The 26189-nt window shown below is 38.4% G+C and overlaps 1 protein-coding gene across 2 annotated transcripts in view; it reads right to left on the reverse strand.

Annotated features, from left to right (window-relative positions):
- Positions 1-8070, reverse strand: part of LOC126457290 (aladin-like) — a 75062-nt gene extending 66992 nt beyond the window's left edge. For both annotated transcript variants that reach the window (XM_050093463.1, XM_050093462.1), the window contains exons 1-2: positions 7772-8070; positions 4117-4244 (exon numbers count right to left, since the gene is read on the reverse strand). In XM_050093463.1, coding sequence (XP_049949420.1) covers positions 4117-4244; positions 7772-7894 — 251 coding nt within the window. In that variant the 5' untranslated portion in view covers positions 7895-8070. The remainder of the gene's footprint in view (positions 1-4116; positions 4245-7771) is intronic.
- Positions 8071-26189: the final 18119 nt, after the last annotated feature.

Consider the following 26189-nt stretch of genomic DNA (forward strand, 5'->3'; position numbering starts at 1 on the left):
TTGTCTGTTTGTGAACAGTTGCTTCATAGGCAAAAAGGGAAGGGATTTCTGCATCACACTGTGACTGGGGACGAAAAAAGGGTTCATTACGATAACCCTAAACGCAAAACATCATGTGTATATCCCGGCCATGCTTCCACGTCGATGGCCAAACCGAATTTTTAAGGCTCCAAGATCATGCTCTGCATTTGATGGGACCAGCTCAGCATCATGCACTATGAGGTTTTAAAACCAAGTGAAACAATCACAGGTGGTCGTTATCAAACACAATTAATGCGTCTGAGCAGAGCATTAAAAGACAAACGGCTGCAATACAGCAAGAGGCACGATAAAGTGGTTTTGCAGCATGACAGTGCTCGACCCCACATTGCAAAAGAGGTCAAACTTGGAAACATTAAAATGGGAAGTCCTAACCCATCCGCCGTATTCTCCAGACATTGCTCCCTCTGAATATCAACTGTTTAGATCAATGGAACATGGCCTGGCTGACCAACACCTCCGATCTCATGAAGAAGTCACGAATTGGATCGATTCGTAGATCGCTTCAAAAGCTGAACAATTTTTTCGACGTGGGATTCGTACACTGCCTGGAAGATGGGAGAAAGTAGTGTCTAGCGATGGAAAATACTTTGAATGATACACGTGTAACCAATTTGTTTCATTAAAGCCTCAAATGTTGAAGCAAAAACAGCAGAAGCAAAGTTGTACACCTTGTACATTAAGAAAACTGATTGGTAACTGTTTTCAGCTGTCACCTGTTTACAGTTCTGACTTTCAAGTCAACTACAATATTTTAAATACAGCTTTTCAAGGAATACACGTGGTTTTTATTTAACAGTTCCCTGTAGTGTTGAATGTGGGTGGTACACCTAAGTGGCATTTTCATTTTATTCTTTGCCAATAAATAAAGTGACTTAGGATATTCTTTTTTGTATCTAAGATTGATACCAGATATGTAAACATTTTAGCAAAAAATCGAGATGAGATTCAGTTGTCTACATAACCCCCACAGGACTTCGGAGTTTGCCAAATTTGACATTTTTTCCAATGGAGTTATCTTTATGTGAAAGTAAGAACCATTAATTGTAATGCTGAACACATTTTATTATTATTTACACTTAATGTTGTTGTTGTTGCGATCTTCAGTCCTGAGACTGGTTTGGTGCAGCTCTCCTTGCTACCCTATCCTGTGCAAGCTTCATCATCTCCCAGTACTTACTGCAACCTACATCATCCTGAATCTGCTCAGTGTATCCATCTCTTGGTCTCCCTCTACGATTTTTACCCCACACTGCCCTCTAATGCTAAATTTGTAATCCCTTGATGCCTCAGAACATATCCTACTAAACGGTCCCTTCTTTTTGTCAAGTTGTGCCACAAACTCCTCTTCTCCCCAATTCTAGTCAATACTTCATCATTAGTTATGTGATCTACCCATCTAATCTTCAGCATTCCTCTGTAGCACCACATTTCGAATGCTTCTATTCTCTTCTGGTCCAAACTATTTGTCGTCCATGTTTCACTTCCATACATGGCTACACTCCATACAAATATTTTCAGAAACGATTTCCTGACACTTAAATCTATACTCGATGTTAACAAATTTCTCTTCTTCAGAAACGCTTTCCTTGCCATTGCCAGTCTACATTTTACATCCTCTCTACTTCGACCATCATCAGTTATTTTGCTCCCCAAATAGCAAAACACCTTTACTACTTTGTGTGTCTCATTTCCTAATCTAACTCCCTCAGCATCACCCGACTTACTTCGACTACATTCCATTATCCTCATTTTGCTTTTGTTGATGTTCATCTTATATCATCCTTTCAAGACACTGTCCATTCTGTTCAACTGCTCTTCCAAGTCCTTTGCTATCTGTAACAGAATTACAATGTCATCGGCGAACCTCAAATTTTTATTTCTTCTCCCTGGATTTTAATACCTACTCCGAATTTTTCTATTGTTTCCTTTAGTGCTTGCTCAATATACAGATTGAACAACATCGAGGATAGGCTACAACCCTGTCTCACTCCCTTCCCAACCAATGCTTCCCTTTCATTCCCCTCGACTCTTATAACTGCCATCTGGTTTCTGTACAAATTGTAAATAGCCTTTTGCTCCCCGTATTTTACCCCTGCCACCTTTAGAATTTGAAAGAGAGTATTCCAGTCAACATTGTCAAAAGCTTTCTCTAAGTCTACAAATGCTAGAAACGTAGGTTTGCCTTTCCTTAATCTTTCTTCTAAGATAAGCTGTAAGGTCAGTATTGCCTCACGTATTCCAATATTTCTACGGAATCCAAACTGATCTTCCCCGAGGTCGGCTTCTACCAGTTTTTCCATTCGTCTGTAAAGAATTTGTGTTAGTATTTTGCAGCTGTGACTTATTAAACTGATAGTTCAGTAATTTTCACATCTGTCAACACCTGCATTCTTTGGGATTGGAATTATTATATTCTTCTTGAAGTCTGAGGGTATTTCGCCTGTCTCTTACATCTTGCTCGCCAGATGGTAGACTTTTGTCAGGACTGGCTCTCCCAAGGCCATCAGTAGTTCTAATGGAATGTTGTTTACTCCTGGGGCCTTGTTTCGACTCAGGTCTTTCAGTGCTCTGTCAAACTCTTCACGTAGTATCGTATCTCCCATTTCATCTTCATCTACAACCTCTTCCATTCCCATAATATTGTCCTCAAGTACATCGCCCTTGTATAGACCCTCTATATACTCCTTCCACCTTTCTGCTTTCCCTTCTTTGCTTAGAACTGGGTTTCCATCTGAGCTCTTGATATTCATGCAAGTGGTTCTCATTTCTCCAAAGGTCTCTTTAATTTTCCTGTAGGCAATGTCTATATAATACTAATACTAAATTGTTACTGTGCACTGTGTGTACTATTTTCCTGTACGAAGTTATGTTTTTTTAAGAGAATCACTAATTTAAAGCAAAGTATATCTATATGATGTATCCTACTTTTTATGCACTATTTCAACTTAGAGGCCTACGTACTAGATGCATTAAAAATTAAGGTCTGTATGCTAGTAGATCTCTGAAAATAGGGAAATTGGTGCCCGACTAATACCGGGTACATGCCCTTGAGTCTTTAACCCCCAATTTATTAAAAATGGTTTGAGTTAGAACTGTGCTACTTGACAGTTTTATTATTAAGACATATACGTATTCATTTACCAAAGATCACTAAATTCTGAAATGGTCACCTTATCATGCACTGTGATAATGGAATGACCCTGCATCCCCATCTATCGATTATGCACTGCTTTCCTTTTTATCCACATACTGCCTACACTGATCTGTGACTGAAGCTGGGCAGAACTGTTGTATGCATTCCCTCAAGCCTTGTTAGATCTATTGCAGCCTCCATTGGTACATGAAGAAGAGGCAGCCACACATTTTAAGGTGGCCATCCCTATCTGGGTGCGCACATTTGGATTTACTCCTCGCTGTACACATGGATTCATCACAGTTCATGAAGGACTCCAACTGGTCCTGGTGACCAACAACAACAGATGTGCAGTTGGGCACCAACATCACATCCCATGCTGTGAGAACCTGGCATTCCTGGTTCTCCAACCTTCATCCATCCCCCCTATGGATAAGGATCTGGATGATACACAGGATGCCCACACCCGCAGTCTCAACTGATATCAGACCCCAACTTCTTCCAGAACCAGCACCAAGCCGTCAGTGTGAGCCACTGCAACATCTTGCCTCTCTGGTGTCAGACCCAGGAGCAGCTCCTCTATCACTGGCACCATCCAATGCCACACCCTCTTCCCCTCAGTCTCCCTCCCCCATTCCATTACTCTACATCACTGTGCACTGCACGAGCTCACCTGGTGGGGTGTCTATGCCATATTCCTAGCCTGTGCACCTGCTGCCTCTCCTTCGGAGCCATCAGCCACCCTCCCTTCAACCCTCTATCCTTCTGTCTGCCTTGTTTCTCCCCTTGCCAACCCCACCTGATACTATCTCTCACCTTAGCCAAGTTGCACTTCCTAGTTAGCTGTCACAATGAAGCAAGTGTGTGTGTGTGTGTGTGTGTGTGTGTGTGTGTGTGTGTGTGTGTGTGTGTGTAAAAAATTTCAATGCAGAAATACATACCACACATTTAATATTTTCTTCACTAAACCTTCACGAACAGGCAGAAAGACAGCATTTATATCGTCATGAGAAGTTACAGAAGGGCGGAGCAAGTCCCTGTTCACTACTATTGTTGGATATGATGCAACCTATAAAGAAATACATTTTAAAATGAGCAAAGAATTGTTAATATTATGGCACAACATACAGAAGAAATTAGACAAGTTTAAGTCCATACTGGTGAAATATCAGTTTGTGGTGTATCTTTTCAATTTCACTCATCACTAGCTGTACACAAAGCACAATGCTGACACACACAAAAATATGACACTGTCCTTGCACAGGAGTAAATCAAACTGTCTTTGCATAACAGTGGCAAGGGACGTGAAAATTTCTATACTTTAACAATATCACCTTGTAGCACATAAAATGAAACATTTGATACATAAACTCTGAAAAACTGTAAGTCACTGTAAAGGAACTTTCAATGTATAAAATGGGTACTATTCAATGTGTCTGTCAATGACATACCACCATTATTTTCATTTTTGTGTAAGTTTGTCTTTTTAGACCCAAGGAAATTATCAAACACAATTTTGACTTTCAGACAACTGCCACAAATTTCCCCACCAAAGCTAGTCCAACGGATACTAAAATAGGCAGTTATTTGGCAAAATACAAGGGGGTGCCAAAACAAAGAGAATAACATTGCAGTAGGCAGAACTTTTGTAGTTCACATTTCTAGCGCTAGGTCCATTTAGCACAACTTATTGCCAGTTCAGTCCTACCTGTGTTGTTGGCCTGGCTTGTTCTGTTCATCAGCAGTGATTGATTTTGCTAGCACTGTTTTGTTTTCTATGATGGCAACTTCAGGTGAACAATGCGCAGCTGTGGAATTTTATGTTCTAGTTTGTAAAAATTATGCTAAAACTGTTTTAATGTCGTAAAAGCTTACCAAGAAAACAGTATGGGAAAACCTCAAGTGTACGTGTGGTTTGTTCGATTTAAAAATGGCAACATGTCAACTGATGACAGACCTCATTCTGGATGTCCATCAACTACACACACACACACACACACACACACACACACACACACACACACACACACACACACACACACAGAGAGAGAGAGAGAGAGAGAGAGAGAGAGAGAGAGAGAGAGAGAGAGAGAGAGTTGTCTAACTTGGCTGTGTGTGACTCTTTTCTCAAATTTTCTTTCCATGCATGAAAAGGAGGTGTGAAAGGACACCAATTTGACAACACTGAAGTAGTAAAAAAAGGAGGCTGAGGATCTGCCAGCCATTTCTAAAGATGACTACAAAAAATGTTTCGACCAGTGGAAACACTGGTGTGACAATTGTATTATTTGCAATGGAGAGTATTCCAAAGGGGATAAGGTTTTGTAAATAATCTGAAAATATACAGTTTTTAATTTTTTTGTATACCGTCATGTCCTGAAAGTACAAATTTGTACTTTTTGCTCTGTTGTTCTTGAAATATCAGACTGCTCTTCAACTGAAACACTTGTCTCTTTTCATCGGGTTATTTACTCCTAGGCCATGCTTAAGTGGTCCACATATCAAGAGTTGTAAGAAGCTGGACCATGACAGACGAGAAGACAGATCTGAAACTTTCAGATGCCATGACCAACAGAATACAGGAAAAAACAGTAAACATGCCTGTAGTTTGCAAAGAAAAAAGTTTAATTTAATAAAGAACAATATAATTGATACTGGAGCAACTACTGCAACTACAAGAACTGTGGATAACTGAAGAAATAATCCAACACAAAAATGCTTAAGAAGAGTAAAAAAATCATTGACAGCAGTCACTTTTTTTCAGTTATAAGAAGTTGAAGCTTGAACCAGCAAAATAATTGAATTATGAATGCAGTCTAAAATATTAGAAAAAGGATAGAGTGCTACTCATTGTAAAAATGACACACTGAGTTGCAGACAGGCACAATGAAAACACTGTTGCACATTTAGCTCTCAGCAAAAGCCGCCTTGAAAGCGCGCACAGTATCAGTAACAGTGCGTAGGCCTATAGTGAAACTGTACTGTACATCTGTGTTAATATTCTTGTGCTCAGTCATTTATTATGCCGATTCACATGGCAATACAGCACAGAGCACTAGATTAAGAGGGGCACTGAAGAAAGCAACCAAACTGTATATATTGCAAAAGAAACTATGAGGACAAGACACAACATGGCACAAAGGGCTCATTATACGAACATAATTTTTACTAGACTTAATATCATGGCCCTGTCACCATTAGGCCTATTTATCATGCAACATGAGATGTATACGAAGGTGAACTATATTAGCTATAAACACTGTGAAAGAAAAATGGAACAAAATAGAATTTTGTATTTAGAAGAAAAATTAAACTACAGGTTGCCATTATAATTTTTTTCCATTAAATTACTGTTTGTCACCGTAACACACAAAAATTTTATATGAGAATAAAAAGTTATTCAAAGCATTAGCGAATCATTTCCCTTTCCCACCAGAATATCATGACAAAGATTCCATGAACAGCCACATTTCTTGCAACCATGACAGGAAATGTATATAGCTGATAGTAAGGGAAAAAGAGAACACGGAAATAGCTACTGTCAAATTAAATTTATAGGCCTAGTCTGAACAATTTTGCTGCTATTGTGTGATCGCAACAAAGCAAATACATACTGTAGTGTGTTGAAATGGAACATAATCTGAATGATTAATAGAATATAGGCACACAACAAAAACAGTTTAAGGAAGACCAGTTGCTTTTACTATTTTTTATTAGTATTCACAATGAAAACAAGTAAAAAATTAATAACGTTTGTGTCAGAATTCTCACCAAATCTGCTTCACATTTCTTGTTCCTTTATCTGTCCATGACATAACTACTACATTTGCATTATATAAAATTTTGTACCAAAATTTATCGACCTGTACAATTAAAATTAACTACAACGCAATGTGTTGTCATGGGAGATCACCTCTCCAGTTTACCAAAGCTTAATTTTGTGGCACTATTTACTTTCAATTCATATACGGTGTAATGTCGTGATCTGGAAATCCATGTCATGTCATTTCAAGCATGAATCATCTTGTAGGTAATGACAGTCACACATGGAAGTCCAGGGTTTAATATCACTGAGAAACAACAACACATATTTGAGAATTAACCACGGCAAAAGTTCCATTACCACGATTTCAATCCTTTTATTAACGTAATTCCCACAACGTTCTAAGGACTATCAATACATTCACATGATAAAGACATGTTTCTTTCAAATTTGCATGGACGTGAATTACCAGTGTTTCTCTGTTACCAGTGTAAATTTTCTTCTAACCCATATGATGACAGTTTTTCATACATGAATTATGAATGCCAAAGTTGTGAATCGTCGAAGCCGTACTTTTCTTGATATACATGTCGCATACACAAGGCCGAATTTTTATATGTCCTTATCAGTACAGAGCTCAGTTAAACTACGGGTTTATATTCGGTTAATACTAGTGCAACATATTATTTCAGCCTCCAAAACTCGTTTGATTAAGCACGGCAGCCACTTACTCCACAATATAGATTTTTGGGTAACAGAAAAAAAACTGTTTCACTGCAATGCATTTACAGCAGGACAAGTGTAATATTTGCAAATTTACATTTTCAACTTACGGTATTGCTAAATATCGAAAAATTAGCATTTTCAATTGTCATTGTTTGTAATTTTCCATCGACCTCACAAACTGTCACATGGCCAACAGGTGCAGGATTCGGAAAATTTTTCATAGATACCATGACGCAAGTTTGTTTAGCTTGAAAACGGTTTCAGGCGGTGTTAATTCGTTCACGCGAATGTAATCAGTTCAGCCCCAAACAGGAACAACTGATATCTAACATTTGGTTAAACACGAGAACTAGTACCCGCTTAAAACTTCAAATTATCAAAGAACATACACAACTTCGGCTGCATCACGAACTTTATATGTACTCTATGACTTTTGAGTTTGTACATAGATCACAGACATACATACATGTATGTCTTTGTGCATTATGTATCTTCGGAGTGAAATGCTAATTGTCTCCTATTAGGAGAATGAAGGACAAAATACGATGTTTTCTGCAATAACTGTATACTGCTAGCATCATTTACTTTTTTTTTTAGCAGTTTCCTTAATGTAAAGCCAATAAAGGGTATCGCTTGGACCTTTGCTAATAAAATGCATTATTATAGTTTTCGGAAGTAGTTGACGCTGATCATTCGAATACAGTGTGTCATAGCTATAGCTAGCCACGGCGACATGGCAGTCATTAACCACTTGACAATGTCTGACGAGAACTCTGTCGAAAGCTCTTGGGAAGCGATTGGGACCGATTGGAAGAGCGAGAAGATTTTCCAAAAAATAAAATTTATGTAAAGTTATGTGCACTTATAACGAACTACCGACAACCCTTAGAAAGTTGAAAACAGCATCAAAACATAGTGCAGTAATGTAGTGAGTAATCTAGTAAGTAACAGAAAAAAAACAAAAAAGCTGGCAAGTAACATAATATTCAAACAAGAAAGTGACAAACAGAAATCTATCTGTTAATTAATTAATAACAATAAGTACAGGACGCATTATTGTGGCCAAGATAGATGCCCACGCCTACCACAGTAGTCCAAACTATATGCCAACTAGCTCCACAGATGACGAAGAGATTGATAAAATGTATGATGGGATTAAAGAAATCATTCAGATAGTGAAGGGAGACAAAAATTTAAGAGTCATGAGTGACTGGAACTCGGTAGTAGGAAAAGGAAGGGAAGGAAATGTTGTAGGTGAATATCGAATGGGAGTAAGGAATGAAAAAGGGAGCTGCCTGGTAGAATTTTGCACAGAGCCGAACTTAATCATAGCTAACACTTGGTTCAAGAACCATAAAAGAAAGTTGTTTACATGGAAGAAGGCTTGAGATATTGGAAGGTCTCAGATAGATTATATAATAGTAAGACAGAAATTTAGGAACCAGGTTTTAAATTGTAAGACATTTCCAGGGGCAGATGTGAACTCTGACCATAACCTATTGGTTATGAAATGTAGATAAAAATTGAAGAAACAGCAAAAAGGTGGGAATTTCAGGAGATGGGACCTAGATAAACTGAAAGAACCAGAGGTTGTAAAGAGCTTTACTGAGAGTATTAGGGAATGATAGCCAAGAATGGGGGAAAGAAATACAGTAGGAGAATAATGGGCAGCTTTGAAAGACAAAATAGTGAAGGCAGCAGAGAATCAAGTAGGTAAAGAGACGAGGGTTAACAGAAATCCTTGGGCAACACAAGAGATATTGAATTTAATTGATGAAAGGAGAAAATATAAAAATGCAGTAAATGAAGCAGGCAAAAAAGAATAAAAACGTCCCAAAAATGAGATTGATAGGAAGTGCAAAATGGCTAAGCAAGGATGTAGAGGCGCATATCACTAGGGGTGAGATAGATACTGCCTACAGGAAATTAAAGAGAGAAAAGAGAACCACATGCATGAATATCAAGAGCTCAGATGGAAACCCAGTTCAAAGCAAAAAATGGAAAGCAGAAAGGTGGAAGGAGTGTATAGAGGGTCTATACAAGTACAATGTACTTGAGGACAATATTATGGAAATGGAAGAGGTTGTAGATGAAGATGAAATCGGAGATACAACACTGTGTGAAGAGTTTGACAGAGCACTGAAAGATGTGAGTCGAAACAAGGGCTCAGGAGTACACAACATTCCATTAGAACTACTGACGGCCTTGGGAGAGCCAGTCATGACAAAACTCTACCATCTGGTGAGCAAGATGTATGAGACAGGTGAAATACCCTCAGACTTCAAGAAGAATATAATAATTCCAATCCCAAAGAAAGCAGGTGTTGACAGATGTGAACATTACCGAACTATCAGTTTAATAAGCCACAGCTGCAAAATACTAACACGAATTCTTTACAGACAAATGGAAAAACTGGTAGAAGTCGACCTCAGGGAAGATCAGTTTGGATTCCGTAGAAATATTGGAACACGTGAGGTAATACTGACCTTACAACTTATCTTAGAAGAAAGATTAAGGAAAGGCAAACCTACGTTTCTACCATTTGTAGACTTAGAGAAAGCTTTAGACAATGTTGACTGGAATACTCTCTTTCAAATTCTAAAGGTGGCAGGGGTAAAATACAGGGAGCAAAGAGCTATTTACAATTTGTACAGAAATCAGATAGCAGTTATAAGAGTCGAGGCACACGAAAGGGAAGCAGTGGTTGGGAAGGGAGTGAGACAGGGTTGTAGCCTATCCCCGATGTTATAAAATCGGTATATTGAACAAACAGTAAAGGAAACCAAACGAAAAATTCGGAGTAGGAATTAAAATCCATGGAGAAGGAATAAAAACTCTGAGGTTCACCCGATGACATTGTAATTCTGTCAGAGACAGCAGAGGACCTGGAACAGCAGCTGAACGGAATAGACACTGTCTTGAAAGGATGATATAAGATGAACATCAACAAAGTCAAAACGAGAATAATGGAACGTAGTAGAATTAAATTGGGTGATGCTGCGGGAATTAGATTAGGAAATGAGACGCTTAAAGTAGTAAATGAGTTTTGCTACTTGGGGAGCAAAATAAGTGATGATGGTCCAAGTAGAGAGAATATAAAATGTAGACTGGCAATGGCAAGGAAAGCGTTTCTGAAGAAGAGAAATTTGTTAACATTGAGTATAGATTATGTCAGGAAGTCGTTTCTGAAAATATTTGTATGGAGTGTAGCCATGTATGGAAGTGAAACATGGACGATAAGTAGTTTAGACAAGAAGAGAATAGAAGCTTTCGAAATGTGGTGCTACAGAAGAATGCTGAAGATTAGATAGGCAGATCACATAACTAATGATGAGGTATTGAGTAGAACTGGAGAGAAGAGAAATTTATGGCACAACCTGACTAGAAGATGAGATCGGTTGGTAGGGCATATTCTGATGCATCAGGGGGTCACCAATTCAGTATTGGAGGGCTCCGTGGACGGTAAAAATCGTAAAGGGAGACCAAGAGATGAATACACTAAACAGATTCCGAACGAGGTAGGTTGCAGTAGGTACTGGGAGATGAAGAACCTTGCATAGGATACAGTAGCAAGGAGAGCTGCATCAACCCAGTCTCTGGACTGATGACCACAACAACAACAAGCACAGAATTAAGGTGGGATATTATAATTTCATCATAAAAACTGAAAGAAAAACAGATGGAAATTCCACACTTTTCTGCCGTATATAATCATAGCTATTATAAAACTGGAGCGCAAAACTGTATTTAAAATAAATACAATCCAAGTAATGAAGTACAAGTCATCAAAAATGAAAACATCATGTTTCTGTATGCAGTGACTATGAAAGAAGCAAAAATAGCACACAGAAAAAGGGGGTACCAGCATAATCTGAATAAAAGAAGAGATAGACCCATAGGACACAGTCCACTACAAATGATATGATAAATCGACTATAAATGTGATACATTTGCTTCAAAATAAATCAAATTTACAAATTTTTAACATTATATGATTCACTCACACTTATAATACATCGAGATCGCAATACTTCATCTCCAAAATCGCACATCCTCATCATCCTTCTACATACGAGAGAGTCTGACTGCGTCAGTCTAAAACAAAAACTGTACAACAAATTGAATGAGTAAATGTCTTCGTTTGTCTGCGCCTTACTGCGCATTCATAATTGACATCTTTGCCAACTCTCTGGTTACTCATGTTTCAATTTTTGTTTTTAATAAATCTTAATTTTACGGCATCCTAGGGGCCTTTCATCATGTACTTATTCGATTGCCCCCACACTGCATGTTGACATGTTATGGAGATGTACAGTGTTTTTTTACTTATATTTGACAATAGGGGTCAATGCCCTTTACTGTCAGGAATTTTTTTAGTGGAATGGACGTGTCAGCGTATCCTATGTATGTTAAAGCTCTAGAAGAAGTTAAAATATGTGAGTTCATTACATATTTAAATTTGGCACACTAACAATAATGTCCAGTTTGCTTCATTCTTACTGTCGGGTTTCACAGTCGCACACTGGATGATTTGGCGGAAAGAAGTAGTTGCCAATGGTCATCATGCTATATGCTACCGTTGCATTTGTGTGCACTCGTTTTCTTGGTGTTCACGTCAGACTTTCACATGTGTGCCACGTACCGAAGAATTGCTGTGGCGTTTGTCTTAATTCTGGGTGCAGTGAGCGTGTGCGTATTTTTCAAAATCCGACGTTGTGGCAGAAGATCTCCACTCTTACAGCCTAGGCATCATTACTACTCGTCGTACTATCATTTTCAGCGGAGAGAACCCTGACCAACAGCATCTGTCGATGAGGTGAGTACCTGCTCAAACAACTATCGTTGACTTGTCCATATATCAAACGTTGTGAGCCACGATATTCATAAGTTATTTCGTTCCACATGCATGTTCCTATCAAAACACTTGACCGTGCACTCGCTGAAAGACACATATAGGCATCCAAAACACTGTGCTTGTCTTTGAAGAAAGCACACACTCACTGCACTTTCTTCATATAGAGTTTGGTTTCCAGTGAAAATTCATACAAGTATTGAATTGCACAATATAAATAACATGATAGCTTATACCTATTGCTGACATTCCATCCATTGGTTATATTAAGAACTTAAATTTCCTAAATTTTAAAACGCTATGAAATTTTCATTAACTGGGTTCTGTCACTACAGTTTGTTTATTAGCTTCAACTTATCTTTGTTCACATCCAATATACAAATTAATTACATATCACATTTTATGACACAATACAAGAATATGATACATTTTTGCTTCACTTTATAGACAGGCTTTTATCACTTACGGGAGCTCATTTGTTTCTTAGGTAGAGGAGGGAGAAAAACATTCGAAATAGGACTAAAAAATTGCACATTGCTAACCTAACTACACTTGGCACAACCTCCTTTGTTTGGAAGGGAAGAAAGGAAATACTCATCTACTGATTCAAAGATTTATAAGGAAATGTTACTCCTACAAACTTGGACTAGTTTCAAGGAACTTTTGCTTCATTGAAATAAAGTTTACTGACTAATCATTGACGAAGTGTCAGGTTGTTTCTTTATGTGCTAGTGCTGTTTACTTCAATTCACAAGTAGCTTAGTGTGAAATTTGATGTTTTAACCATCATATTCTGTCCTTGCACGATGCATTGGTCGCTGAAAGAAAAAACTTAAAACTGATTGCATTTCGTTGCTCGGTAGCCACTGATACATTTGGTCATTGCATACGTCTGCAGACATTTTCATTCTTTGTGTAAATTCGTAGGCATTCGTTTATTCTGTTACCCATTATGATCGTTTACTCTGTAAAGAAAATTATCTGACATCTCTCACAGTATTTTGTCGTTAGTCCTTAGCTTACATATCTCGTATTCTTGAACACATATCAACAGGTTCCTTAGTTCTTAGACAGTAGATGTAATTGCACAGTATTTTTACTTTGTATTTAGGTTAAGTACACATTGCATTCCTATTTTGGTTGCGTCTTCAGTCAGTCTGTTGCGTATGCACACAGGTCAGTGTCTCCTCTCCTGATTCTGATGTCAGCACATATTCTTGAGCGAGGACAGCTGAGCCATAATCTAATTTTGTTTATACTTTCGCTTCGAAGGAAGCAATGTGTTTCTTCTCATTGCTGATTTTATGCCTATGTTTACAAATCAAAAGAATCACTTATGGCTATACACATTACTTTATCTTAACACACACTCCAGAAGAAAAATTACACTTAGAATTATGTACACTATGTACAACTATCTTGCAATAAAAAAAATGTTACCATCCTTCCTCATACTGTAAAGGCTTTTATATCTTCGTTAGGGTAGAGACACTTGTCTCTTCCTGTTTTCTCCTAAACTAACCTGTATGTCCCAGGATATGATATTTTGAAAATTACATATGCTCCTGAATAGAGTAATTGCCACTTCTTATTCAGTTTGCCAAATTTTCTCAATTTAGGGTGAGTCTGTAAGAGGACGCGCTGCCCTTAAAAAATTGTGTAAAACGATTCAGTTTCTTGTTATAAATTTTCTTTCTATACTTGGCCCTGTTTTCTAGAGTAATTATGGCTTGTTTCAATTTGTATTATAGTATCGTTTCTGTAGTGGGTACCTTGGTATGGGCGACTCCCACTCATTCGTCTGTTTTGTCCAGAACATCAGTTCATTTGGTGTGAAACCTGTTGAAGAATGTGGAAGATTATTGACAATTTACATGAAAGGAGTTACGTATTCTACCCCTTGGGTATGTTTGTGAGGGGTGTATGTCCTAATAAACCGGTTAAATTCTTTAAAGACTTGTTCAAGTGAGCTTGCTTCTGGGTGCAAAAGGCTTACTAATATGTGCTTTATCCCCTGTGAGGTCATAAATTGTTTCCAATTTTGCCCAATGAAATATGAAGCGTTATCAGTTAGTAGTACTTTTGATTTACCTACTCTTCTCAAATAGTCTCCCTCAATTCTTTTTCTGATATTTGTGGTTGTTGCATTTTTAATGGCATACATTTTGATATGTTTCATGAAAATATCGTGTAGTGCTACCTTGTACCTTACTCCCCCTTTACTTCTTGGATATGGACCTATTTATCAGGGATAAAATATCTATAGGGTTTTTATGTGAGTATTGGATGTAGCTCAGTATATGGTGACACAGTGAACTGTTTTGATTTTTGTCATATTGCACACTTTCTTAGTACCTGTAGGACTCGCCTTCTCAAATTTGGAAAATTACGAAGGGTTGCAATTTTTTCAGTACATTTGCTTACTCCATAATGTCCCCATACTTCATGTGTGTGCCTTATAAATTCGTCAATATAAACTTCCAGGATACACACATACCATTGTTAAGATTTTTCCTGTTTCCTATGAAACAAAACGCCCTTGTACTCCAGATACCATTTACTTACCTTTCCACCTTGATCTTGCTTAAGATTTTGCATGACTACACCATCTGCAATCTTGGTATTGTATAATTTTCATCTGCTTACAATACGTATGATAATCAGACAGTTGTGTTGTACCTTGCATTAATAACGTTTTGGTTTCTGTATCTTGCTCTGTTAATTCACTAAATTCCTCTAAACCTAGTGGTAGCCTAGACAAGGTGTCTGTAATAACATTCTGACTTCCGTTAATATAAACAATCTCAAAACTGAATTCTTGTAAATATAGACACCACCTAGCTAATCTTTGGTGCAATAGCTTACATCTTAAAAGAAATGACAGTGACTGGTGGCCACAGTAAACTTTGTTATTCTTACCCCACAAAAATATTTGAACTTTTTAAATGCCTGTATTACCGCTGAATTTTCCAATTCTGACACAGAGTAAGATCTTTCTGCTTCAGATAATGTGCGACTAGTAAAATTGATGACCTTGGGTACTTCCTCACCTTCCTCCTCTCGCGTCTGGAATAAGCATGCCCCCAGTCCTTGAGATGAGGCATCTGTGCATAGACAAAAATCCTCGGACATGTCAGGGTGGCTAAGAATGTTTGCATTTACCAATGTCTGCTTAATGTTATTTAAGTCCTCTTGACACTTATCACCCCACAACCAAAGCCTATTTTTTCGTAACAAGTTGAGCAATGCACCACTGTTCATCAGTTGTTGTGGTACGAATTTACGAAAAAACGAAGCTAGTCCTGAAAAGGGTTTTAGTTGGTTTTTATTCCTAGGAGCTGGACATTTACGTATGGCATCAAGTTTTTTTTCAGGTCAGGTAATATGCCTGGTTCTGACACAACATGTCCTAAAAGTATGACTTGCTCTTTACAAAAACTAGACTCTTTTTAAACTTGCTGATACTCCATTATCTGCAAATAGTTGAAGCACCTGTTCAATGAGCCTGATATGGTCTAACCAAGTGAGTGTGGCTATTAGCAGGTCGTCTACATAGACAATGGCTTTGTTAAGCCATTCTGATCCTAAAACCTTGTCCAATGCCGATATAAACACTCCTGCACTAATGTTCAGTCCAGAAAGTAGAACATAGAATTCGTAACTTCTGCCCCCACAAAAAAATGCAGTATATTTTCGACTTTCTTCATGGAGTTATATTTGCCAGTAGGACATTTTGAAATCGAGTATACTGAAATATTTTGTATTATAAAACTTTAGAAGCTGTTCATCCAAGTTTTCAGGTCTTATGCATACTGGTACTATAATCTTATTGATACTTCTATCACCTAGAACTAATCTTACAGAACCATCTAGTTTTCTTACTGGTAACATTGGACTACAACAGGATGAAAATGAAGATTGTATAATTCCCCATTTAGTTATATGATTGATCTGTTCCCTTACTGCCTCTCGTTTTGCCCATGGAATGGGATATGACATTCCACAAAATGTTTCATGTGGATAGACTTCAAATTTATATTCATAGTCTTTGATAATTCATGTCTCTTTACTGAAAACATAGGCATGCTTAAATAACAAGTTAGAAAGTTCTTGGCATTGCATCTCATTGAGTACCTGTGATTCACTTAGTTTATGCTTTACCATTTCGTAACTAACCTCAGTGTTTTCTTCTAGTTCAGTATCAAATTTGTTTGTGAAATACACAGCTGGAAAGGAATATTGTACTACGACATTTGACTGTGGTTTGTTTTTCTTACTTTCATCAGGTGTTTTCACTAAATCAATAGAAAAGATCTGATCGTTTACATAAAAGTGGCATTTACCATTACCTATGTCAATCTGTGTTTTGTAAATTCTAAACGTGTCCATGCCAATAAGACAATTAACAATAAATTTGTCAATTACAAGAAAGTTGCACTTCACTGTAAAATGTTCAGTTTGTACTGGAATTGGTGCCTGATGCTTAACCAAGTTAGTCTTACTACCTGTAGCAGTTTGCACCTTGCAATTTTGCACAGGAAATGATGGAAAATTGCCTCTCTTCTTCAATTCACAAGAAAATGCATTTGACATCAGGTTGGTAGTTCAACCTGTGTGTCAATGTTAAAGATTTTCACCTTAATGATTGTTTGTACTTGTTATTCCTTGACTTTATCTGCTATATCTAACTCATACTTATACAAATCATCCTTGATATCACTTCGTTTGTCAAACCTTATGAAACAGGTTTGTAGTTCTGCCTTGCCCCCACTCCCTGAGAGGTCAATAGCCTGGGGGGTTAACTACAATTGGTTGATGTTTTCCGAGGGCATAGTGTAAGCTAGTTATTACCTGGAGAAATTTCAGTGAGTTGCACTGTGTGTGTACTTCGCCAGTTTGTGTCGTTAGCTCTGTGCAGTTATTTTGCTGGCCAAAGATCGGCTACGGTATAGCATACGGCATGGCATTGTTGCCGCGCGTCGGCCACTGCTGCAGCTGACTGTTTCTATTCATATTTCGCATAGAGCCTTGTGATAGTGAATTGTAATTCGCTCGTGCGTTGAAATTACCCCTGTTGTTTTGGAAATTTCTTTTAAATCGTTTGTTTTTTCGTTTCTGTTGCTGTACTCATTACCTCTGGGTATGTAATTGTGCTGTTGTGTGTACCAATCTTGCTGTGTTTTTAAATCACGTTTTAATGACTGATTTTCTTAATTATGTTATTGTTGTGTCTGATTTTCTGGTGCTCTATGGGGTACAGGTCTTTCCCCATAGATTAAGTGGGTGGAATCGAGTACTGACTGAAAATATTCATTATCGTGCTCGGGTGTTGCGACTAGTTTTTCTCTAATGTGCGATGGTAAATAAACTTTCAAAATTTTTAACACGTCTACGAGTGATATTGGGCTAGTCCAATAGCGTGTCTTGTTCAGGTATTTTTCAAAGTAGCCACATAGACTACCGTATTTGCCATTGAATGGTGCAGGGTAGAAAAACTCGCGTCTGAGTCTCTCTTGCACTGCCTCAGACCAGTATTAGTCGAGGAAAGCTCGTTCAAATTGGATGTAAGTACTGCAACGTTCGGCCGTTTCAGTTGCCCATAAGAGCACATCACCTTGCGTATATCCCACAACAAATCTGATTTTTTGTACCTCCGTCCAGTTGCGTGGAAATACATGACGAAAAACACTAATAAGTACTACGAGATTCATTCTTTTACGTTCGGTAGTAAATTTAGGAAATTGTCGAAGTCTCAGCAAACCTTCGTCTGCAAAAATAGTTGTTAGACATTTGGCATTTTCGGACGTATTTCGGTTCTAATTGTTGTTACCTGTAATTCCGGCTGGTAATTGTCCAGGTATTGGAGTTGTGGGTATGTTTACATTTTGCAATCTGCAACTGTCACTGGTACCTACTGTGGGACTCGTGACAATTTGTGAATATATACCAACAGATTGTGGTTTTTTCACTGCAGCCTGTGTTTTATACACATTCATATTTCGAGATCCGGTAATATTTTCTTCTAAATGACTGCGAGTCCTATTTTCCGCAGCTTGTAGGATAATGTTTACTTCGTTCACGATTTCATTTTCTTTTTTCCGAATGGCCTTTTCTACTACATCTGTCTATAACTAACCACTGGTTACTAACTTCTCTGCAATGGTGTTACCCTTATCTAGCGTACTATTTTCATTAATCTTTTCTCTCTCCTTCTTAGCACATGCTGAGTCAACTTCTAATGTAGCTACGCTTAACGTAAGCTCGTCTACAGCTAGAGGTACACCTTCATAGTCTCTATTTATTTTGTTAACGACAGTGGTTACCTTCTTTACTGTCGGACACAACTGATTTTGTGTGACCTCAATGTTTGTGTTTGCATCTGTGATTTTCTTATCTGTTGCTCTACTTGATCATGATGGTCATTAAAAGAATCTACCTTCTGTTTTAACTCCGTAATGTTACGATTAACTTCATAAACTACTTCATGCTTTACTTGTGTTTACATATCATTAAATTTTTCGTCGATTTCAGTGCGAAAATTTTTGGCTAAGTCTGTGTCTTCAAATCCTTGAATACTTAATTTTGCTTTTGCTACTTTGCATTTAGATCTTGTGTAACAGTGTTTTGTCGCCGTTTTACCATGTGCATATCTTGTGTAGTGGCACCACAGTTTAAGATAGGGAAGTTAGATGTGGTGCAGTATTTCGGAGTGCACAAGTTACAGCCAGGTGTGGGCCAGATTGCAGTAAGATTCGCTGACCAGCAGTTGCGAAATGGAATGGACGCCACAGGGGCCATCGAACCATTGAAAAGAGTAAACACAGCGGTTCACATGTCGCAAGCTATAGGCAGAAGGGGCCCAATGGCACAACCAGGGTGTGGGGCAGACGTGACTCGGAGCGACGCATTAGCGAAACAGAGCCACGAAGCCGAGTATAAATAGGTGTTCTTTTCCAATGAGATTCATTCAAGTGTGGCAGCTCTCCTGGACAGCGGGGTGTGTCAGACTACCGGCGACACATGGCAACAGATGGGGCGACAGCGCCCCAGTCCATGGCGGGTCGTTGGTTCGACCCTCTGAGGCCGACGCGGGGTCCACAGCCAGCCAGGGTGGGCCACTCTTCAGCTCGCTACTGCGGACAGTCGTCTCAGCTTCCGACATATGCCAGAGACTTACAAGGTAATGGCTGCAGGTTCGGACGCCGGAATGGGAGTGGTCATTGCCGCCGCATTCCCAGCTATGCCAGCCGAGGAAGAAGCAGCAGCGCAGTCGGCCTACCGCTCCTGGCAGAGCAGTTTGGAGTCAACGGGGACAGTGTGGCTGAGTCGGCTGCTAGCGCAGCCATACTGATGTAATTGGAACTCTACAGTTGGCATACAAGACCGGCTCAACACAGTGCCTGCACAAGCCGCTTGGGTGCTACCTCAGCAATGCGGGGCCTGTGATGCAGACCGAGGTAAACAAAGCTCTGTAGGGGAAAAAATAAATCATTTGAAAAACTCGGACGAGTTTTAATACGGCACCTCCTGGCACCCATCCACAACACTTGTGTCAGATTACTGAAATTGGTATTGATACTATCTAATTTCATGTTCATGTTAGATAGTAACTGTCATAGCAGTGTGTTAGTTGTACTACTGTGGTTGCTGTCAGCTGTACTTCCCAAGTTAATGCTTGTGTTGTGGCCAAGTGGTGGTTGTAATGTGTTGTCAAGATTCACATTAAGGTCGTTCTCTGACATTTCATTCATGAGCGGTTTGTCGCTCTGGGAGATGCATGACATTGTCTTGTCAGTTGTAAACATTCTGTCGTCAAGATTATTCTGTTGTGGAGCGTCGTTATCATTTATCACTCCTGCGACACTCATCTCTGATCTACTTAAACTTTCTGGAGTAGAAATGCATGGCTCATGAACTTCAATTGTTCGATCTCACAATTCTACGCCATCTTGGCTGATTGCATTTTTGCTATTGTTATCAACAATGGGCATCTATTTTTCGGCCATTTTATATGAATTCGCAAAAAATTGAAAATTCACAAAAATGTTAAAAATTCCATACGCTACTTGATAAATGTAATTTACATAATGTCAAACCCTGTTTTACTTCTATTATAACGTGCAAACTATTGCTTCACAATTCCTTGTGTTTTACTGACAATGTGTATCATGCTGAAAAATTCCTGTAAATTTTTCGCCAGTAAAATTCAGGGAATGAAATAATGAGGAAAAGGTTTCTATCTACATCAAAAGAGGCGCTACCAAGCGTAACCATGCAAGCAAATTCCGTAGCCATCCTTCCTTTGCTGCGCAGAACAAAACATCTTACTATGGCAAATTTTACATGGCCTGGGTCCAATTCTTATTCGTTAAAAATTTTTCTCCTCAGATTTTACCTATTTGTAATACTTGCTCCCATTGTGATTCATGCAAACAGAAAATACAGGCAATTAGTTTTTATAATTCATAACAATGTCATAGAAATTTCTTACTATAACAATAGTTAAGAAACACTACTCATGACTGGTGCCCATAAGTCCTGGCACACAGCTCGACAGTTTTAATATATGCATAAAATTTTTTTGAAAAGTAAATATGAATATGGTTGCGTTGTTAAAATGTTTATGCTTATCTTATTTTTCTTGGCGATCGGACTTCGCTGACCTAGTTGAAGCTGCAGGCAGCAGAGGACTCCAGGAAACCGGCTCTTGACGTGATCACGAAAATCCTCTTCAGTTCAATAAATAAAATGCTTGATACGGTTTTTTAACATTATATGATTCACTCCCACATATAATACATCGAGATCGCAATACTTCATCTCTAAAATCGCACATCCATATCTTCCTTCTACATACGAGAGAGTCTGACCACTGTGTCAGTCTAAAACAAAACAAAAAAAACTGTACGTTAAATTGAATGTTTTCGTTTATCTGCACCTTACCATGCATTCATAATTGATGTCTTTGCCAACCCTCCGATTACTCAGTGTCTCAGTTTTTATTTTTTAATAAATCTTAATTTTATGACATCCTGAGGGCCTTTCATCATGTACTTATACAGAGGCCAGACAAATGTGTGGTTACTGATGAGGGGCAGCAGCCTTTTCAGTAGTTGCAGGGGCAATAGTTTGGGTTACTGACTGAACTTGCCTTGCAACATCTATCAAAACACTATAGCTGTGCTAGTACTGCGAACAGCTGAAAGCAAGGTGAAACTACAGCCGTAATTTTCCCGAGGGCATTCAGCTTTACTGTATGGTTAAATGATGATGGCACCCTCTTGGGTAAAATATTCTTGAGGTAAAATGGTCCCTCATTTGGATTTCTGGGTGGGGACTACTCAGCAGGATGTCGTTATCAGCACAAACAAAACTGGTGTTCCACAGGTCGGAGCATGGAATTTCAGATCCCTTAATTGGGCAGATATGTTAGAAAAATTAAAAACGGAAATGGATAGTTTAAAGTTAGATGTAGTGGGAATTAGTGAAGTTCGTAGGCAGGAGGAACAAGACTTCCCGTCAGGCGAATACATGGTTATAAATACAAAATTAAATATGGGTAATGCAGGAGTAGGATTAATAATGATTAAAAAATAGGAACACGGATAAGCTACTACAAACAGCATAGTAAATCCATTATTGTAGCCAAGATAGACATGAAGCCCACACCTACCACAGCAGTAAAACTTTATATGCCAACTAACTCCGCAGGCGATGAAGAGATTGAAGAAATGTATGATGTGATAAAAGAAATTATTCAGATAGTTAAGGCAGACGAAAATTTAATAGTCATGGAGGACATGAATTTGATAGTAGGAAATGGAAGAGAAGGAAAAGTGAATAGGGACTGGGGCTATGGAATGACAGAGGAAGTCGCATGGTAAAATTTTGGGCAGAGCATAACTTAATCGAAGCTAACACTTGGTTTAAGAATGATGAAAGAAGGTTTAAATGTGGAGGAGGCCTGGAGACACTGGAGGTTTCACATAGATTACATAATGATAAGACAGAATGTCAGGATCCAGGTTTTAAACTGTAAGACATTTTCATGGATAGATGTGGACTTTGTCCACAATTTATCGTTTATGAATTGTAGATTTAAACTGAAGAAACTGGAAAAAGGCAGGAATTTAAAGAGATGGGATCAAGACTGGAAAGAACCAGATGTTGCAGAGAGTTTCAGAGTGAGTGTTTGGGAACGATTAACAAGGACAGGGGAAAGAAATACAGTAGAAGAAGAATGTGTAGCTTTGCGAGATAAAATAGTGAAGGCAGCAAAGGTTGAAGTAGGTAAAGAGACGAGGGATAATAGAAACCCTTGCGTAATAGAACAGATATTGAATTTAACTGATGGAAGGAATCCAAACGGATCAAAAATGAGATCAATGGGAAGTGCAAAATGGCTAAGCAGAAATGGTTAGAGGACAAATGCAGGAATGTAGAAGCATATATCACTAGGGGTAAGATAGATGCCTCCTACAGGGAAATTAAAGAGGCCTTTGGAGAGAAGAAAAAAATGGCTCTGAGCACTATGGGACTCAACTTCTGAGGTCATCAGTCCTCTAGAACTTAGAACTACTTAAACCTAACTAACCTAAGGACATCACACACATCCATGCCCGAGGCAGGATTCGAACCTGCGACCATAGCGGTCTCACGGTTCCAGACTGCAGTGCCTAGAACCGCACGGCCACTCCAGCCAGCTTGGAGAGAAGAGAACCAACTTTATGAATATCAAGAACTCAGATGGAAAACCTGTCCTAAGCAAAGCAGGGAAAGCAGAAAGGTTAGAAGGAGTATATAGAGAGTCCATGCAAGGTTATTACGGACTTGTAGAGGATGTAGATGAAGATGAGATGGGACACATGATACTGTGTGAAAAATTTGACAGAGCACTGAAAGCCATAAGTCGAAACAAGGCCCTGGGAGTAGACAACATTCTGTTGGAACAACTGACAGCCTTGAGAGAGCCAGCCATGACAAAACCCTTCCATCTGGTGAGCAAAATGTATGAGACACGTGAAAAAGCCTCAGACTTCAAGAAGAATATAATAATTCCAATTCCAAAAAAATAAGGTCCTGACAGGTGTGTAAATTACCGAACTATCAGTTTAATAAGTCACAGTTGCAAAATACTAACACAAATTCTTTACAGACAAATGGAAAAACTGGTAGAAGCTGACCTCAGGGAAGATCAGTTTGGATTCCGTAGAAATATTGGAACATGTGAGGCAATACTGACCTTACGACTTATCTTAGAAGAAAGATTAAGGAAAGGTAAATCTACGTGTATAGCATTTTTGTAAACTCAGAGAAAGCTTTTGCTAATGTTGTCTGGAATACTCTCTTTCAAATTCTGAAGGTGGCAGAAGTAAAATTCAGGGAGTGAAAGGCTATTTACAATTTGTATAGAAACCAGAGGCCAATTGTAGGAGTTCAGGGGCATTAAAGGTAAGCAGTGGCTGAGAATGGAGTGATACAGGATTGCAGCCTATCCCCGTTGTTACTCAGTCTGCATATTGAGCAAGTAGTAAAGAAAACGAGGGAAAGATTTGATGTAGGAATTAAAATCCAGGAAGAAGAAACCTTGAGGTTTGCTGATCACATTGTAGTTCTGTCAGGGGACAGCAGAGGACTTTGAAGGGCAGTTGAACGGAATGGATAGTGTCTTGAAGCAGGATATAAGATGAATATCGCAAAAACAGAACGAGGATAAAGGAATATATTCATATTAAATCAGGTGATGCTGACAGAGTTAGATTAGGAAATGAGACACTTAAATTAGTAGATGAGTTTTGCTATTTGGGGAGCAAAATACCTGATGATGGTCGAAGTAGAGTGGATATGAAATATAGACTGGCGATGGGAAGGAAAGCATTTCTGAAGAAGCGAAATATCTTTTTCTGAAAGTATTTGTGTGGAGTGTAGCCATGTTTGGGAGTGAAAAGCGGGTGATAAACAGTTTAGACAAGAATAGAATAGAAGCTTTTGAAATGTGGTGCTACAGAAGAATGCTGAAAATTAGATGGGTAGATCACGTAGCTAATGAAGAGGTTGAATAGAATTGGGGAGAAGAGGAATCTATAGGAAAACTTGACTAGAAGAAGGGATTGGTTGGTAGGACACATTCTGAAGCATAAAGGGTCACCAATTTAGTACTGCATGGATGTGTGAAGAGTAAAAATCGTAGAGGGAGAACAAGAGATGAATACACTAAGATTCAGATGGATGCAGGCTGTGATAGTTACTGAGACATGAAGAGGCTGGCAAAGGACAGAGCAGCATGGAGAGCAGCATCAAACTAATCTTTGGACTGACGACCACAACTATGTATATATATATATATATATATATGTATATATATAACATTGAAAATTATAGACTATAAACCTAAAATGATGTTCAATTTATTGTCAACAGAAAGAAAAAGATATTATTTGAGAAACATTTGAAATGTTGCTAATATCTAATATTTTCTTCAAAACTGAGGAACATATAGATTATAAATTCTGGGACATTGCGGCAGAGGCAGTACAGGTTCCTGTTCAGTACCAAGATACAAACTAGCCTTGAGTACAGATACTGCAGAAGGCGCTATCTGCAAACAGCAGGTTGTGTAAGATATGTCTCACTAATGGTGACTGCCTTATAGTGGATCATCAAAACCTGTTCGATGTTACATGTTAAAAATTATCCCATTCTACCAATGACTTCTCGCAACTACTAACCAACATGTAAATCTCAGTTTGATCAGTATATATATTATTACCTATAAAACGAGTTAATGTCTGAAATATGTTGAACACTTTTGGTTTGCACTTAGTGAAGGGTCTTGGGAAAGTTATATCATAGCACTGTTAGCAATATAAAGATGGAAAAGTTTTTGAATATTTTCAAGCATAACTTTGAAATAAGATATCCAAGAAACAAAGTAGTTCCCTAGAGTACAGACACATTGGAAAACTGGATTACTTCAGTTACTGGTATTGGTATTTCTTGTAATATAAAACAGGAACTTTCTTGCATTCAGAGACAAGAAACCACGCAAAATTTCTAAATTACTTCGAAAAATGCAAGTTACTTCTGAGATATGTCATGAAAGGGGCAAAAATGAAGGAGAATGACAAATATGTTAATGTCATCCAACAGAATAATGTCCATGTGGAAAGCTGTGCTGGATCTTATAATGAACAAGACATGGCAAGTATTGGGTTATCACAGGAAGAAAAATAGTCACTGATCCTTGGGCAGTTGTAAACTATTAAGTTTCTTATTACAAAACAGTTCATGATAAACTAATGAAGGAAAATTTAGAAGTGGTATGAAGATCACCATGGCAGTGTTGTCTTGTAATCCTTTCATTACATCTGGAAACATGGGTCCCCTGGGTGTGACTGTTGTAGGCTTGGCCTTCTAATAAGGTACACAACTTCTTAATAATTTTCTTATATATCTATGTTGTTGACGTGAACTTGTTCCCTTAATTTATTATAGCACTTCCATGGCCTGATTCAGATGTGTTTACCTGATTAATTTACTACTGGAAACCTAAAGCACACACGAGTCAACTGTTCTCATTAGGACTGGTTTGCCTGAACAGTACATTATTCCTAATTAGATAACTGTTTTGGATATATACTGCATCACCATCTTACCGTTTTACCTTAACTTCT

This window comes from Schistocerca serialis, chromosome 2, assembly GCF_023864345.2.
Source record: "Schistocerca serialis cubense isolate TAMUIC-IGC-003099 chromosome 2, iqSchSeri2.2, whole genome shotgun sequence".
NCBI classification, from domain to species: Eukaryota; Metazoa; Arthropoda; class Insecta; order Orthoptera; family Acrididae; genus Schistocerca; species Schistocerca serialis.